Source organism: Tamandua tetradactyla, chromosome 3 (assembly GCF_023851605.1).
Source record: "Tamandua tetradactyla isolate mTamTet1 chromosome 3, mTamTet1.pri, whole genome shotgun sequence".
Lineage (NCBI taxonomy): Eukaryota > Metazoa > Chordata > Mammalia > Pilosa > Myrmecophagidae > Tamandua > Tamandua tetradactyla.
Genome location: NC_135329.1, coordinates 22,935,782 through 22,951,247, shown reverse-complemented (window position 1 = coordinate 22,951,247; position 15,466 = coordinate 22,935,782). Strand labels below are relative to the sequence as shown.

The following is a 15,466-nucleotide window of genomic DNA, read 5'->3' as shown; positions in this document are numbered from 1 at the left end:
AAAGTTTTGGAAAGGATGGGAGAAAGAATATGGAAATATGAAACCTTACCACAGGGAATCCCTTGATACTGTGTCAAACTTTAAGGATACACAAATCAATAGGCCATGCCCCCGATCCTTAGACTTATTCTTGTGACGCTTACGTAGGTAGCGGAGAAACTTAGACTACTAATAGGTATGCAACAAAAACTTCTTTTGTTGCTCAGGTGTGGCCTTACTCTCTCTAAGCCCAACTCTGCAAATGAAATCATTACCCTTGCCCCTACATGGGACATGATGCCCAGGGATAAAAGTCTCCCCGGCGACGTAGGAGATGACACCCAGGGATGAATCCAGCCCTGGCACCATGGGATCAACAATTCCATCCTGAGAAAAACAGGGAAAGGAAGTGTAACAAATAAAGTAGCAGTGGCAGAGAGAGTTCAAATAAAGTCAAGAGGCTACTCTGGAGGTTGCTGTTATACCTATCATAACCTGCCAATCCCCAACCAGTACTATTCCAACCAATCCTAAAGAACACCTAGGGCAATATATAAGATTCCACAAGGGTTCCATGCACTAGAATAACTTTCCAGAAACCTACAACCTCCAGATGGGTGTCTGGTCCAGATAACTCTTGAAACCTAGAGGGTCCACCCTCTCCAGAACATCAGATAGCTCTTTCTCTCTACCCCATATTAGTGACAGACCTTTCCAATACGTAAGATTTAAAATTGCCATAGCCCAAACACCCCTAAAGAGAGGGATGGAAAGATCAAAGGTGGTGGTGGAGTTACATAGTGAAGACAGGATTTAACAAATGAATATGAACGCAGAATCATTAAATTGAGATCTCTTTCAGTCCTTGGTATTTTAGAGCAACTATAAGTAAAAACCTAAAATTGTGAAATTGTAACCCATGTCCAACTCTGAAATATGTTCTACAACTAATTGTGGTGCTGTGCTTTAAAATTTATAGCTTTTTTGTGTATATGTTATTTTTCACATAAAAAGAAGGAAAAAAGGGGCTGCTCGGCACAGAGAGAATTTGATGAAGAGTGAAACTACAAGATAGCAATGAAGATTGCCCCTTCCTTCTGAAGAAAAATGTAAGAGCTAATAAGGGGAGAACAGCATCTTTATGCAAGAGTTGCCAAGGTCCAGGTTCACTAGAAATAACCGTGCTCATGTGATACAAGAAAGGAGGTCCTGGAACTGGGAATTTATATCAGTATAGAAGACCTGATCAGGACCTTATTCCAGAACTTTGAGGCCAAGTGAGGAGACAGGATTGAACAGATTTCAGATTTGCTAACCATCTCCCAGGAAAAGCAAAATGAACATGTTACAGGAGTCATTATCAATTGGAGATTTGTCTGTGGACTTCACCCAGAAGGAATGGCAGCTATTGGACCCCTATCAGAAAGACTTATACAAGGATGTCATGTTGGAGAACTATAGCAGCTTAGTATCACTGGGGTTTGAAGTTATGAAACCAGATGTGATCTTCAATTTGGAGCATGGAGAAGAGCCATGGATAGGTGATGGAGAAATTGCAAGTTCAGACATTTCAGAAAAAATCTGGCAAGTAGATGCTCACATGTTGTGGCACAAGGATAATCAAGGCATGCTTAAAAATATGAAAAGAAGTGATGAATGTGATGCAGTTGGGAAAAAATTCAATCTGAGTATGAACTTTGTTCCTTTGAGGAAATCAAGCAAGGAAGGTGGCTTAGATGGAATAATTTTAAAACATCATTTAGATTTTGTTATTCTAAAAGCAGATTATGGAAAACCAAAACCAGGTGACTTTAATGTATTTGATAAATTATTTCTGCATACCAAGCCTGAGGAAACTGATACTTGGTTAAGATACTATGAATGTGATAAATATGATAAAGCTATCTACAAGAAGTCACAAATTGTTATATATCACAGAACCCACTTAGGGGAGAAACTCTATGAATGCAGTGAATGTAGGAAGCGCTTCAGCAAGAAATCAAGTCTCATGAAGCATCAGAGTAGACATATAAGAGAAATAGCCTTTGGGTGTGGTAAATGTGGCAAGACATTTCCCCGGAAGTCACAGTTTATTACACATCACAGAACTCATACAGGAGAGAAACCCTATGACTGTAGCCAATGTGGGAAAGCCTTCTCCCAAAAGTCACAGCTCACATCCCATAAGAGAACACATACAGGAGAGAAACCCTATGAATGTGGCGAATGTGGGAAAGCCTTTTCCCGGAAATCACATCTGATATCACATTGGAGGACACACACAGGGGAAAAACCTTATGAATGCAATGACTGTGGGAGGGCCTTCAGTGAGAAGTCAAATCTTATTAATCATCAGAGAATTCATACGGGAGAGAAACCTTTTGAATGTAGGGAATGTGGAAAAGCTTTCAGCCGGAAGACACAACTCATTACGCATCATAGGACACACACAGGAACAAAACCTTACGGATGTAGTGATTGTAGAAAAGCGTTCTTTGAGAAGTCAGAGCTCAGTAGACATCAAACAATTCATACTGGAGAGAAACCCTGTGAATGCAGTGAATGTGGGAAAGCATTTAGAGAGAGATCGAGTCTCATTAATCATCAAAGAACCCATACAGGGGAGAAGCCACATGGATGCATTCAATGTGGGAAAGCCTTTTCGCAGAAGTCACATCTTATATCACATTATATGACACACACAGGAGAGAAACCTTTTGTATGTGGTAAATGTGGGAAAGCCTTCAGCAGGAAATCCCAGCTTGTTAGGCATCAGAGAACTCACACTGGAGAAAAACCCTATGAATGCAGCGAACGTGGTAAGGCTTTCAGTGAAAAATTAAGCCTAACTAATCATCAGAGAATTCATGCAGGAGAAAAACCTTATGTATGCACTGAATGTGGGAAAGCCTTTTGTCAGAAAGCGCATCTCATATCACATCAGAGGACTCCTACAGGAGAGAAACCCTATGAACGCAGGGACTGTGGGAAAGCCTTTGGGGAGAGGTCAGGTCTTGCCACTCATCAAAGAACTCACCCCGGAGAAAAACCCTATGAATGCAGGGACTGTGGGAAAGCCTTCTCTCAGAAGTCTCAACTGAATACCCACCAGAGAATTCACACAGGAGAGAAACCCTTTGTTTGCAGTCTTTGTAGGAAAGCTTTCTTTGAGAAATCAGAGCTAATTAGGCATCAGAGAACCCATACAGGAGAAAAACCATATGAATGCAATGAGTTAGTAAAGCCTTCAGGGAGAAATCGAGTCTCATTGATCATCACAGAATACATACAGGAGAAAAGCCCTTTGAGTGCAATGAATGTGGCAAAGCCTTCTCTCGGAAATCATGTCTCATACCACATCAGAGGACACATACAGGTGAGGAGCCTTATGGATGCAGTGAATGTAAGAAGGCCTTTTCTCAGAACTCACAGCTTGTTAATCAGCAGAGAATTCATACAGGAGAGAAACCTTTTCAGTGTAGTCCGTGTGGGAAAGCCTTCTCCCAAAAGTCACAGCTCATTAATCATCATAGAACTCATACAGTAATGAAGTCCTAGAAATGCAAGTAATGTGGATGCTTGACAGAGGTCATACCTCATTGTACTTCAGAAAATGCCGTTATGGTAAATTTTTCAGATAGTAGTTACTTAAGCTTATATATAAGAGAACTCTTTTAGTATAGAAAGTATAAAAGAAGTTATGTGGGCCAAACTTTCAGCAGGTAAACCTACATAAATATTAGAACTCATGGAGTGGAATGAACCTATGGTTTAAGTGTATTTCAAAAATCTTTTAAACCGTAGTCAAACCTTACACAGTACAAAATTCACAGCAAAGAGAAATCCTGTGAATTCTGTGAATATCCTTAAGCCATCCAGAGGACAAATCTCATTAGCTATTATAAAATTTCCCTTTGGGGGATGAAACCACAGTGCTGTGAATGAGGGAAAACGTCATGAATGAAGCAATTGAGGCATGGTTTTCATCAAGACATGAAAGCTTATTGTATTTAAGAACATGTCCACAGGAATGACATTCTATGAAAATATTAAAGGACATTCTTCAGCAAGCAATCCAATTATGTTTTCTATTGAGGAACTCATATTGTAGAGAAACTTAATTTAAAGACATTGGAAACATGATCCCTTAGGTATAATGCTATGAGGGAAGCCATACACTCTTTATAAACATGGGTACCAAAGGTACTAAAAAATGAGCCAATTCTAAATGGGTGATAAATTTTCACTCTGAAACATGAAGTTTTTAAAATGTGGAATCATTGGAACAAACATCTGAATAAGAAATTTTTTAGAGGTATTTGAGGTTTATTTTCCTGTACCACATGTTTCAAATTTTGAAATTACATATAGTAGTTTATTATAATTGTGAGGATGGAATACATATGCCTTAGAGTGCCTCTGGTGCCAAGACACATTATATACCACTGATTTTTGTATTTCAACAATGTTATAAAAATGGTAACTGATAACATAGCTTATTACTAAATAGGTAGCCCAAGTTATAATACCACATCTCTTTTTTTCTAATTGGCAAGTATAACGGGTCTATTGTTACTGACCTTTCTATTCAGTAGTAGAAGCCAAGTTATATAAGGTCTTCTGCATCCACAGAGTCTGAGACATAATGTAAAACCTTTAATAAGTATGCAAAGGAGAAACCATAGAATAGTAATGTTGATACTGAATGAGCAAAAGAAAGGAGGTATGTGAACTGTATTACTCAGCACTAACACTGAATGACAGGAATTGCTACTGTGCAACATCTTTTTCTGTTGGTGAGATTCCTCCATATGATAAATGTGTGTATCTTAACTACTATGTCACCCAAGTAAAATATGTATTTTAATTTACTATGATGAAATATGGGATATTATATGCTGCTATTCTTAGTGTTTCATAGTATATCTTCTAAAAACAGATTGAGAAGCCCATTATTAGAGTCACTTCAGAAAATGTAAAATATAGAGAATTTTGTGGTGAAAAATATATTTTTGGCATATTCAAGAAACTTATTTTGCTGTCCTGCAATACTGGACAAGCATCAGAAAACAAGATTTTCTTCATTTCATCTTTTGGACTATGATTTTCCCTCACTGGCTATGTCATACACATGGGAAACTTTGCATTTGTAGCTTACCATTATATGTGCATTTCCCTTTGAAAGTGTATGATTATCTCTTGGTTTAGTGAGAATTTGGTTGTGTCTTACTTATAATGTTGTTTGACAAAATCAACAATTTTGGTGATGAAAACTTAGAAGAATCCAACAATGAGCTTGAATTCAAGCAAAAATCAAGGCTCTTTTTCTCATGCACAAGTTGTTTTATGAGCATGGTATATTGCACCTTTGATTCTCACACTATTTTTTTTCCTTTAATGACAAATTTTCAACATTTGGAAGTGGGTAATTTAAAGGGAATATTTTTTTGAACTGTTATACCAACAGCCAAATAACCCTGTTCCTTCTATGTGGTAATTTTTAAAGGATCAAATTTTTAAATTCATACTCCAATATAGACCTTTTTTTTTCTTCTTCTTCTTAATACCTCAAAATCATTTCACCAGATAGGGGTGAACAGACCTCAGTAAATGACCAGTCAGTTGCAGGATGATATTCTTTGTTGTGCTTTATTTTTTTCACTTTGTTTTTTCATCCATCATTAACCTCTTCCCTAGCTCAAGAGACTGATTCATTATGTCTTAGACAGATCTCAAGAGTCTGTGTTGTCTAAAAATTCCCTATTCATCAATAGATAATTGAGCTTTGGTACTAGTTTATACATTTAATACTCAACAGCAAAGTTTTTGTTGGACTATTTTGTTTTTATAGGACTGATGTAGTCATGAAGGAGGGATGATATCAACAACACAGAGGTCTAATTTATCAGAATATCTGATGCTGGACCCAATGTATAACACTCAGTGTACGGCACTTCCGTATTCTGAAGTTCCAGGAGGGTGGCTCTGATTCTGAGATTACAGATCCTTAATATCAGTTTTGGAATTTACACTGGTAAACTGTAAAAACATATCCCTATGATGCCCCTTATAGATTCCTGCCACAAACCCTACATCAAGAAGAAATCTGGTTTGTTTTTTTGTTTCTTTTTTTTTTTTCTCCAGGTGAAGTTTTAATTGTCACTTTTCTCTCACTCTAGATCATTTCTAATCCCACCATGAGGAGCCCTTGAATCAGCTAATGTGAGATTTGGAGAATGGAAACCCCTTACCCTGCCATCTTTCCAAGGGAGTCTCCTTTTTAGAAAGAAATCAAAAGGTTAAGAAATCCAGTTTTAACATTAGACTGGATTTATTTAGGATTTCATGAAACACAATGAGTTTCATAGAGTTAGAATTCTGAATGGGGCCAATATAATAACTATCACCTTTTCTTTCTTTCACTATGCAGGTTGTTCCACTAACCTGCAGTTGTGTGCAGTTCTAGAGCGGACTGCTTACATTGTATTTCTTTTATTAAGAAATGGGTTTTTTTGGAGTCCCTAGTCTGAATTTTGAGACAAGTCCCAGGGGTGCCTTTTGTTCATCCTTGCTTTGTATGCTCTTAATATTTTCTGACACAGTTATCTCTGTGTGGATAAGTATGTTCCTGATATTTTGGTTTCAAGAACCTCACTTGCAGAATTCTGAGATGAAATGAACCTAAAGAAAACCCAATTCATCTAACATACTTTTACTAAATAGAAGAATAGATCAGTGTAGGCATTTGGAATCTACACTTGAATCCTCAGTGATTTGATCATTTCTTCCAGCAATATTAAGTTTAGGTTGCTAAATTCATTAGGCTTGTTAGCCTACAAATGTTGTACCAATGAGCTTTTCATTGTTCAGCATCTAAACCTGGCCTAAATGCTGGTAAACTTATATATGATCTTTCACTCTTCCTCTTTAGTCCATTTCCACACTTATATATAGTGATTTTTTTAATGCAATTCTGATTATACATTTTCCTGTTGAACTTTTAAAAGGCTCATTCATTGTGGACTTACGAAAATGTAATAAACTCATTGTGGTATGCAAAGAGTTTTATACCAACCCTTGTCTCTCTTCACTGTCATCTCTGAATACTTCACTTTCCTCCACAGTATTTTCTGGCCTCATTGAACTAAAGAAGTACCTTGAGATTTGTACAATCTCTCATCTTATGCTTTTGCAGATCTACAGTGATTTAAATTCCCTGTTCCTTCTTAATGCATATCCTGCCTGTCTGAACCTGTACATATATTTCTTATTGTAATATAATCATTGCATGTTATAGCTTTTCTACTTTGAAAGCTGGGACTATTATTACCCAATACAGTTTTAGCAGCTGACATTGTAATGTTTAAATTTTGGTGCTCTTGGTGGCTATGTTTTCTACCACATGTAGAAGCATGCTCTGTAATGAGACAGAAGAATGAAGTCATCATGGAAGCAGAGTTGAGAAACGGTCCTTATTGTGTTCCAGTAGCTGTTTTCTTCTCTTGATGTCCAGATTCATCTCTGCCCTATTCATGCCTTGATCATTGAATTCTGTGAAATACACTAAATATCCTTGTAATAAATTCCCTTTTTTGCTTCAAAAAAAAAAGAAGGAAAAAAGTTGATTGTAATGATAAAAAAAAGTATTTAAGCCCTCTAGCCTCCTATATTCTGGAGCAGCTGAAAGGAAAAATCTGAGATAATGGCATGGTGGCCCATGACAAATTCTGGGAACTGGGAACAAATTCTGTAACTGCTTGTTGAAGAATGCTTTGAAAACTATTGCTTTTTTATTTCTTTTCTTTGTATATGTGTTATATTATACAACAAAAAAAGTTTAAAAAAAAATCAAAAAAAAAGAATAATCTCCAGGATAACCAGTCAACTCTATTCGAAATCTCTCAGCCACTGAAATTTATTTTATCTCATTTCTCTGTTCTCCCTTTTGGTCAAGAAGGGCTTTCTTAATCACTTTATGCTGGGTCCCAGCATATCCCAGGACTTCTGTCCCATGTTGCCAGGGAGATTTACACCCTTGGAAGTCATGTCCAATGTAGAGGGAAGGACAGTGAGTTCACCTGCTAGGTTGACTTAGATCTGGAGGCCACTCTTTTGCAAGTTTCAGCTAGATATTGTTAATTGCCACCGTTTGCCAAACCCCAAACAACATCATTCCTGTTAACCCTAAAGAACACCCAGGGCTCATCTGAGATCCTACAAAAATTGCATGTACTAAGTTTACTTTTCAGAAAATTAAAACCTTCAGATGGGTTCCTAGGCCAGATAAGTTCTGAAACTCAGGTACCAGCCTCTTCAAGAACATCGAGTTCATCCCCTATCTCATATTCTTGACACCCTTTTTCTTTCTTTTTTTGATTTTTTAAAAAATATGACAAGAAAGAAACACAAACTTTCTTTTTTAAATTAATTTGTAAATTTTTTTTAAAATATGAAAAAACACAAAATGAATGCATTCTTAACTTTTAATCATTCTGTTCTATATATATAATCAGCAATTCACAATATCATCACATAGTTGCATATTCATCATCATGATCATTTCTTGGAACATTTGCATTAATTTAGAAAAAGAAATAAAAAGAAAACAGAAAAAAAATTGTACATACCATAACCCTTACCCCTCCTTTTCATTGATCACTAGCATTTGAATCTAAATTTATTTTAACATTCGTTACGCTTATTATTTATTTATTTTTTTACTTTTTTTTTTATTAACGGAGAAAAAAAAAGAAATTAACACAACATACCATTTAGAAATCATACCATTCTACATATGCAATCAGTAATTCTTAACATCATCACATAGATGCATGATCATCATTTCTTAATACATTTGCATCGGTTTAGAGAAACTAGCAACACAACAGAAAAAGATATAGAATGTTAATATAGAGAAAAGAAATAAAAGTAGTAATAAAAGTAAAAAAAAAAAAAAAACCCTATAGCTCAGATGCAGCTTCATTCAGTGTTTTAACATGATTACTTTACAATTAGGTATTATTGTGCTGTCCATTTTTGAGTTTTTGTATCTAGTCCTGTTGCACAGTCTGTATCCCTTCAGCTCCAATTACCCATTATCTTACCCTGTTTCTAACTCCTGCTGGACTCTGTTACCAATGACATATTCCAAGTTTATTCTCGAATGTCCGTTCACATCAGTGGGACCATACAGTATTTGTCGTTTAGTTTTTGGCTGGACTCACTCAGCATAATATTCTCTAGGTCCATCCATGTTATTACATGCTTCATAAGTTTATCTTGTCTTAAAGCTGCATAATATTCCATCGTATGTATATACCATTTGTTTAGCCATTCTTCTGTTGATGAACATTTTGGCTGTTTCCATCTCTTTGCAATTGTAAATAACGCTGCTATAAACATTGGTGTGCAAATGTCCGTTTGTGTCTTTGCCCTTAAGTCCTTTGAGTAGATACCTAGCAATGGTATTGCTGGGTCATATGGCAATTCTATATTCAGCTTTTTGAGGAACCGCCAAACTGCCTTCCATTTGACATTCCCACCATTTGACATTCCCACCAACAGTGGATAAGTGTGCCTCTTTCTCCGCATCCTCTCCAGCACTTGTCATTTTCTGTTTTGTTGATAATGGCCATTCTGGTGGGTGTGAGATGATATCTCATTGTGGTTTTGATTTGCATTTCTCTAATGGCCAGGGACATTGAGGATCTCTTCATGTGCCTCTTGGCCATCCGTATTTCCTCTTCTGGTAGGTGTCTGTTCAAGTCTTTTTCCCATTTTGTAATTGGGTTGGCTGTCTTTTTGTTGTTGAGTTGAACAATCTCTTTATAAATTCTGGATACTAGACCTTTATCTGATATGTCATTTCCAAATATTATCTCCCATTGTGTAAGCTGTCTTTCTACTTTCTTGATGAAGTTCTTTGATGCACAAAAGTGTTTAATTTTGAGGAGCTCCCATTTATTTATTTCTTTCTTCAGTGCTCTTGCTTTAGGTTTAAGGTCCATAAAACTGCCTCCAATTGTAAGATTCGTAAGATATCTCCCTACATTTTCCTCTAACTGTTTTATGGTCTTAGACCTAATGTTTAGATCTTTGATCCATTTTGAGTTAACTTTTGTATAAGGTGTGAGATATGGGTCTTCTTTCATTCTTTTGCATATGGATATCCAGTTCTCTAGGCACCATTTATTGAAGAGACTGTTCTGTCCCCGTTGAGTTGGCTTGACTGCCTTATCAAAGATCAAATGTCCATAGATGAGAGGGTCTATATCTGAGCACTCTATTCGATTCCATTGGTTGATATATCTATCTTTATGCCAATACCATGCTGTTTTGACCACTGTGGCTTCATAATATGCCTTAAAGTCCGACAGCGTGAGACCTCCAGCTTCGTTTTTTTTCCTCAAGATGTTTTTAGCAATTCGGGGCACCCTGCCCTTCCAGATAAATTTGCTTATTGGTTTTTCTATTTCTGAAAAATAAGTTGTTGGGATTTTGATTGGTATTGCATTGAATCTGTAGATCAGTTTAGGTAGGATTGACATCTTAATTATATTTAGCTACAGATTTTTGAATGTTGATCTTGTAACCTGCTACTTTGCTGTACTCCTTTATTAGCTCTAGTAATTTTGTTGTGGGTTTTTCTGGGTTTTCGACATATAGTATCATATCGTCTGCAAACAGTGATAGTTTTACTTCTTCCTTTCCAATTTTGATGCCTTGTATTTCTTTTCCATGTCTAATTGCTTTGGTTAGAACTTCCAACACAATGTTGAATAATAGTGGTGATAGTGGACATCCCTGTCTTGTTCCTGATCTTAGGGGGAAAGTTTTCAATTTTTCCCCATTGAGGATGATATTAGCTGTGGGTTTTTCATATATTCCCTCTATCATTTTAAGGAAGTTCCCTTGTATTCCTATCTTTTGAAGTGTTTTCAACAGGAAAGGATGTTGAATCTTGTCATATGCCTTCTCTGCATCAATTGAGATGATCATGTGATTTTTCTGCTTTGATTTGTTGATGTGGTGTATTACATTAATTGATTTTCTTATGTTGAACCATCCTTGCATACCTGGGATGAATCCTACTTGGTCATGATGTATAATTCTTTTAATGTGTTGTTGGATACGATTTGCTAGAATTTTATTGAGGATTTTTGCATCTATATTCATTAGAGAGATTGATCTGTAGTTTTCCTTTTTGTAATATCTTTGCCTGGTTTTGGTATGAGGGTGATGTTGGCTTCATAGAATGAATTAGGTAGTTTTCCCTCCACTTCGATTATTTTGAAGAGTTTGAGGAGAGTTGATACTAATTCTTTCTGGAATGTTTGATAAAATTCAGATGTGAAGCCGTCTGGTTCTGGACTTTTCCTTTTAGGGAGCTTTTGAATGACTAATTCAATCTCTTTACTTGTGATTGGTTTGTTGATGTCATCTATTTCTTCTTGAGTCAAAGTTGGTTGTTCATGTCTTTCCAGGAACCCGTCCATTTCATCTAAATTGTTGTATTTATTAGCGTAAAGTTGTTCATAGTATCCTGTTATTACCTCCTTTATTTCTGTGAGGTCAGTAGTTATGTCTCCTCTTCCATTTCTGATCTTATTTATTTGCATCCTCTCTCTTCTTCTTTTTGTCAATCTTGATAAGGGCCCACCAATCTTATTGATTTTTTTCTCAAAGAACCAACTTCTGGTCTTATTGATTTTCTCTATTGTTTTCATGTTTTCAATTTCATTTATTTCTGCTCTAATCTTTGTTATTTCTTTCCTTTTGCTTGCGTTGGGATTAGTTTGCTGTTCTTTCTCCAGTTCTTCCAAGTAGACAGTTAATTCCTGAATTTTTGCCTTTCCTTCTTTTCTGATATAGGCATTTAAGGCAATAAATTTTCCTCTTAGCACTGCCTTTGCTGCGTCCCATGAGTTTTGATATGTTGTATTTTCATTTTCATTCACCTCGAGGTATTTACTAATTTCTCTAGCAATTTCTTCTTTGACCCACTTGTTGTTTAAGAGTGTGTTGTTGAGCCTCCATGTATTTGTGAATTTTCTGGCACTCCTCCTATTATTGATTTCCAACTTCATTCCTTTATAATCCAAGAAAGTGTTGTGTATGATTTCAGTCTTTTTAAATTTGTTAAGACTTGCTTTGTGACCCAGCATATGGTCTATCTTTCAGAATGATCCATGAGCACTTGAAAAAAAGGTGTATCCTGCTGTTGTGGGATGTAATGTCCTATAAATGTCTGTTAAGTCTAGCTCATTTATAGTAATATTCAGATTCTCTATTTCTTTATTGATCCTCTGTCTAGATGTTCTGTCCATTGATGAGAGTGGGGAATTGAAGTCTCCAACTATTATGGTAGACGTGTCTATTTCCCTTTTCAGTGTTTGCAGTGTATTCCTCATGTATTTTGGGGCATTGTGGTTCGGTGCATAAATATTTATGATTGTTATGTCTTCTTGTTGAATTGTTCCTTTTATTAGTATATAGTGTCCTTCTTTGTCTCTTTTAACTGTTTTACATTTGAAGTCTAATTTGTTGGATATTAGTATAGCCACTCCTGCTCTTTTCTGGTTGTTATTTGCATGAAATATCTTTTCCCAACCTTTCACTTTCAACCTATATTTATCTTTGGGTCTAAGATGTGTTTCCTGTAGACAGCATATAGAAGGATCCTGTTTTTTAATCCATTCTGCCAGTCTATGTCTTTTGATTGGGGAATTCAGTCCATTAACATTTAGAGTTATTATTGTTTGGATAATATTTTCCTCTAACATTTTGCCTTTTGTATTATATATATCATATCCGACTTTCCTTCTTTCTACACTCTTCTCCATGCCTCTCTCTTCTGTCTTTTTGTATCTGACTCTAGTGCTCCCTTTAGTATTTCTTGCAGAGCTGGTCTCTTGGTCACAAATTCTCTCAGTGACTTTTTGTCTGAGAATGTTTTAATTTCTCCCTCATTTTTGAAGGACAATTTTGCTGGATATAGGAGTCTTGGTTGGCAGTTTTTCTCTTTTAGTAATTTAAATATATCATCCCACTGTCTTCTAGCTTCCATGGTTTCTGCTGAGAAATCTACGCATAGTCTTATTGGGTTTCCCTTGTATGTGATGGATTGCTTCTCTCTCACTGCTTTCAAGATCCTCTCTTTCTCTTTGACCTCTGACATTCTAACTAGTAAGTGTCTTGGGGAACGCCTATTTGGGTCTAATCTCTTTGGGGTGCGCTGCACTTCTTGGATCTGTAATTTTAGGTCTTTCATAAGAGTTGGGAAATTTTCAGTGATAATTTCTTCCATTAGTTTTTCTCTTCCTTTTCCCTTCTCTTCTCCTTCTGGGACACCCACAACACATATATTTGTGCAGTTCACATTGTCCTTGAGTTCCCTGATACCCTGTTCAAATTTTTCCATTCTTTTCCAGATAGTTTCTGTTTCTTTTTGGAATTCAGATGTTCCATCCACCAAATCACTAATTCTATCTTCTGTCTCTTTAAATCTATCATTGTAGGTATCCATTGTTTTTTCCATCTTTTCTACTTTATCCTTCACTTCCATAAGCTCTGTGATTTGTTTTTTCAGTTTTTCTATTTCTTCTTTTTGTTCAGCCTATGTCTTCTTCATGTCCTCCCTCAATTTATCGATTTCGTTTTTGAAGAGGTTTTCCATTTCTGTTCGTATATTCAGCATTAGTTGTTTCAGCTCCTGTATCTCATTTGAACTATTGGTTTGTTCCTTTGACTGGGCCATATTTTCAATTTTCTGAGCGTGATCCGTTATCTTCTGCTGGCGTCTGGGCATTTAGTCAGATTTCCCTGGGTTTTGGACCCCACAGGTTGAAAGATTTTTCTGTGAAATCTCTGGGTTCTGTTTTTCTTATCCTGCCCAGTAGGTGGTGCTCGTGGCACACGTTTGTCTACGCGTTCCACCAGTAAAAGTTGCTGTGGGTCCTTTAACTTTGGAAAACTCTCGCCGTAGGGGAGGTTCGGCAGCCTAAGCGTCTTGGAAGAGTGCCAGCCGGCCCGGGGGTCTGAACGCGGGGAGGGTCGCCGGCCGCCGCAGCACGGGAGAGCGCCCGACCGAATTTCCTAGTCGGCCCAGGGCACCAAGCCTGGCGGGAGGGCGCCAGGTGCCGCAGCCTGGAGAGTGCACCGTTCCCAGCCGGACCGGGGAGTCACGTGTTTGGAAGGGACCCCCCGGTCACCGTTCTCCGCAGTCTGGGGATTTCCGACCTAACTCTCTCAGTTGGTCCGGGGGGCCTTGCGTGGTGGGGGCGCCAGCCGCCGTGGCCCAAGGGGACCGCCTGCTCAATTCGGCCAGCTGGCCTGGGAAGGGGGAAGGGAGGGACTCCGGCCGCTTGCCGTCCCGCCCGGGAAAGCCCGCGCCCCTCAGCGATCTCACCGGAGCTGGTTCTCCCGGACAGTCAGCCGTTCCAGGATGGGGTATGCCGTCCCTTTGATCTCCGTCGTGGCTCCGGGAGCTGCTCTTTATTGTCTCCACTCCCCCAGTAGCTGTTCTGGAGGAGGAAAGGTGAGGGTGGCAAGGCTGTCGTGGCCGGTGGTGGAGGAGCCGGTGAAGGCGGAAGAGGGCACGGTGGTGGTTGGAGAGCCGCCGGAACAGGAGGAGAAAGGGAAGGATAATATGGCGGATAGAGCACCCCCGGAGCATAAGGGGGAAGAGGGAGAGGAGGGCGGGCGGGCTGGCTGGCGGGGCGTGGGCACCGCATGCCGGGCCGGCGGACAAAGAGGAAGAGGAGGGCGCATGGGCTGGCTGGCGGGGCGTGGGTGCCACGCGCCGGGCCTGCGGACAAAGAGCCTTATTATTTATTTTTATTCCATATGTTTTACTCATCTGTTGATAAGATAGATAAAAGGAGCATCAGATACGAAGTTTTCATAATCACACAGTCACATTGTGAAAGCTATATCATTATACAATCATCTTCAATAAACATGGCTACTGGAACACAACTCTACATTTTCAGGCAGTTCCCTCCAGCCTCTCTGTTATGCCTTAACTAAAAAGGTGATATCTATTTAATGCTAAGAATAACCTCCAGGATAACCTCTCAACTCTGTTTGGAATCTCTCAGCCATTGACACTTTATCTTGTTTCATTTCGCTCTTCCCCCTTTTGGTAGAGAAGATTTTCTCAATCCTTTGATGCTGAGTCTCAGCTCCTTCTAGGGGTTTTCTCAATCTCTTGATGTTGAGTCTCAGCTCATTGTAGGATTTCTGTCCCACGTTGCCAGGAAGGTCCACACCCCTGGGAGACATGTCCCACTTAGCCAGAGGGAGGGCAGTGAGTTTGCTTGTTGTGTTGGCTGGTGTGCTGGTTTGAAATGATGTATGGACCCTAGTAAAGCCATGTTTTAAATCTAACCCCATTTTGTAAAGGCAGCCATTTCTTCTAATCCCTATTCAACATTGTTTGTTTGAAACTGTAATTAGATCATCTCCCCGGAGATGCGATAGAATCGAG

The 15,466-nt window shown here is 38.3% G+C and overlaps 1 protein-coding gene across 1 annotated transcript; it reads left to right on the top strand.

Annotated features, from left to right (window-relative positions):
• The first annotated feature begins 1,015 nt into the window (after nucleotides 1-1,015).
• Nucleotides 1,016-3,617, top strand: LOC143677118 (uncharacterized). The gene is given in 2 exon segments (XM_077152744.1): nucleotides 1,016-3,212; nucleotides 3,215-3,617. Coding segments are annotated over 2 exon segments (2,220 nt in total). The 5' UTR covers nucleotides 1,016-1,315; the 3' UTR covers nucleotides 3,538-3,617.
• The last annotated feature ends 11,849 nt before the right edge of the window (nucleotides 3,618-15,466 follow it).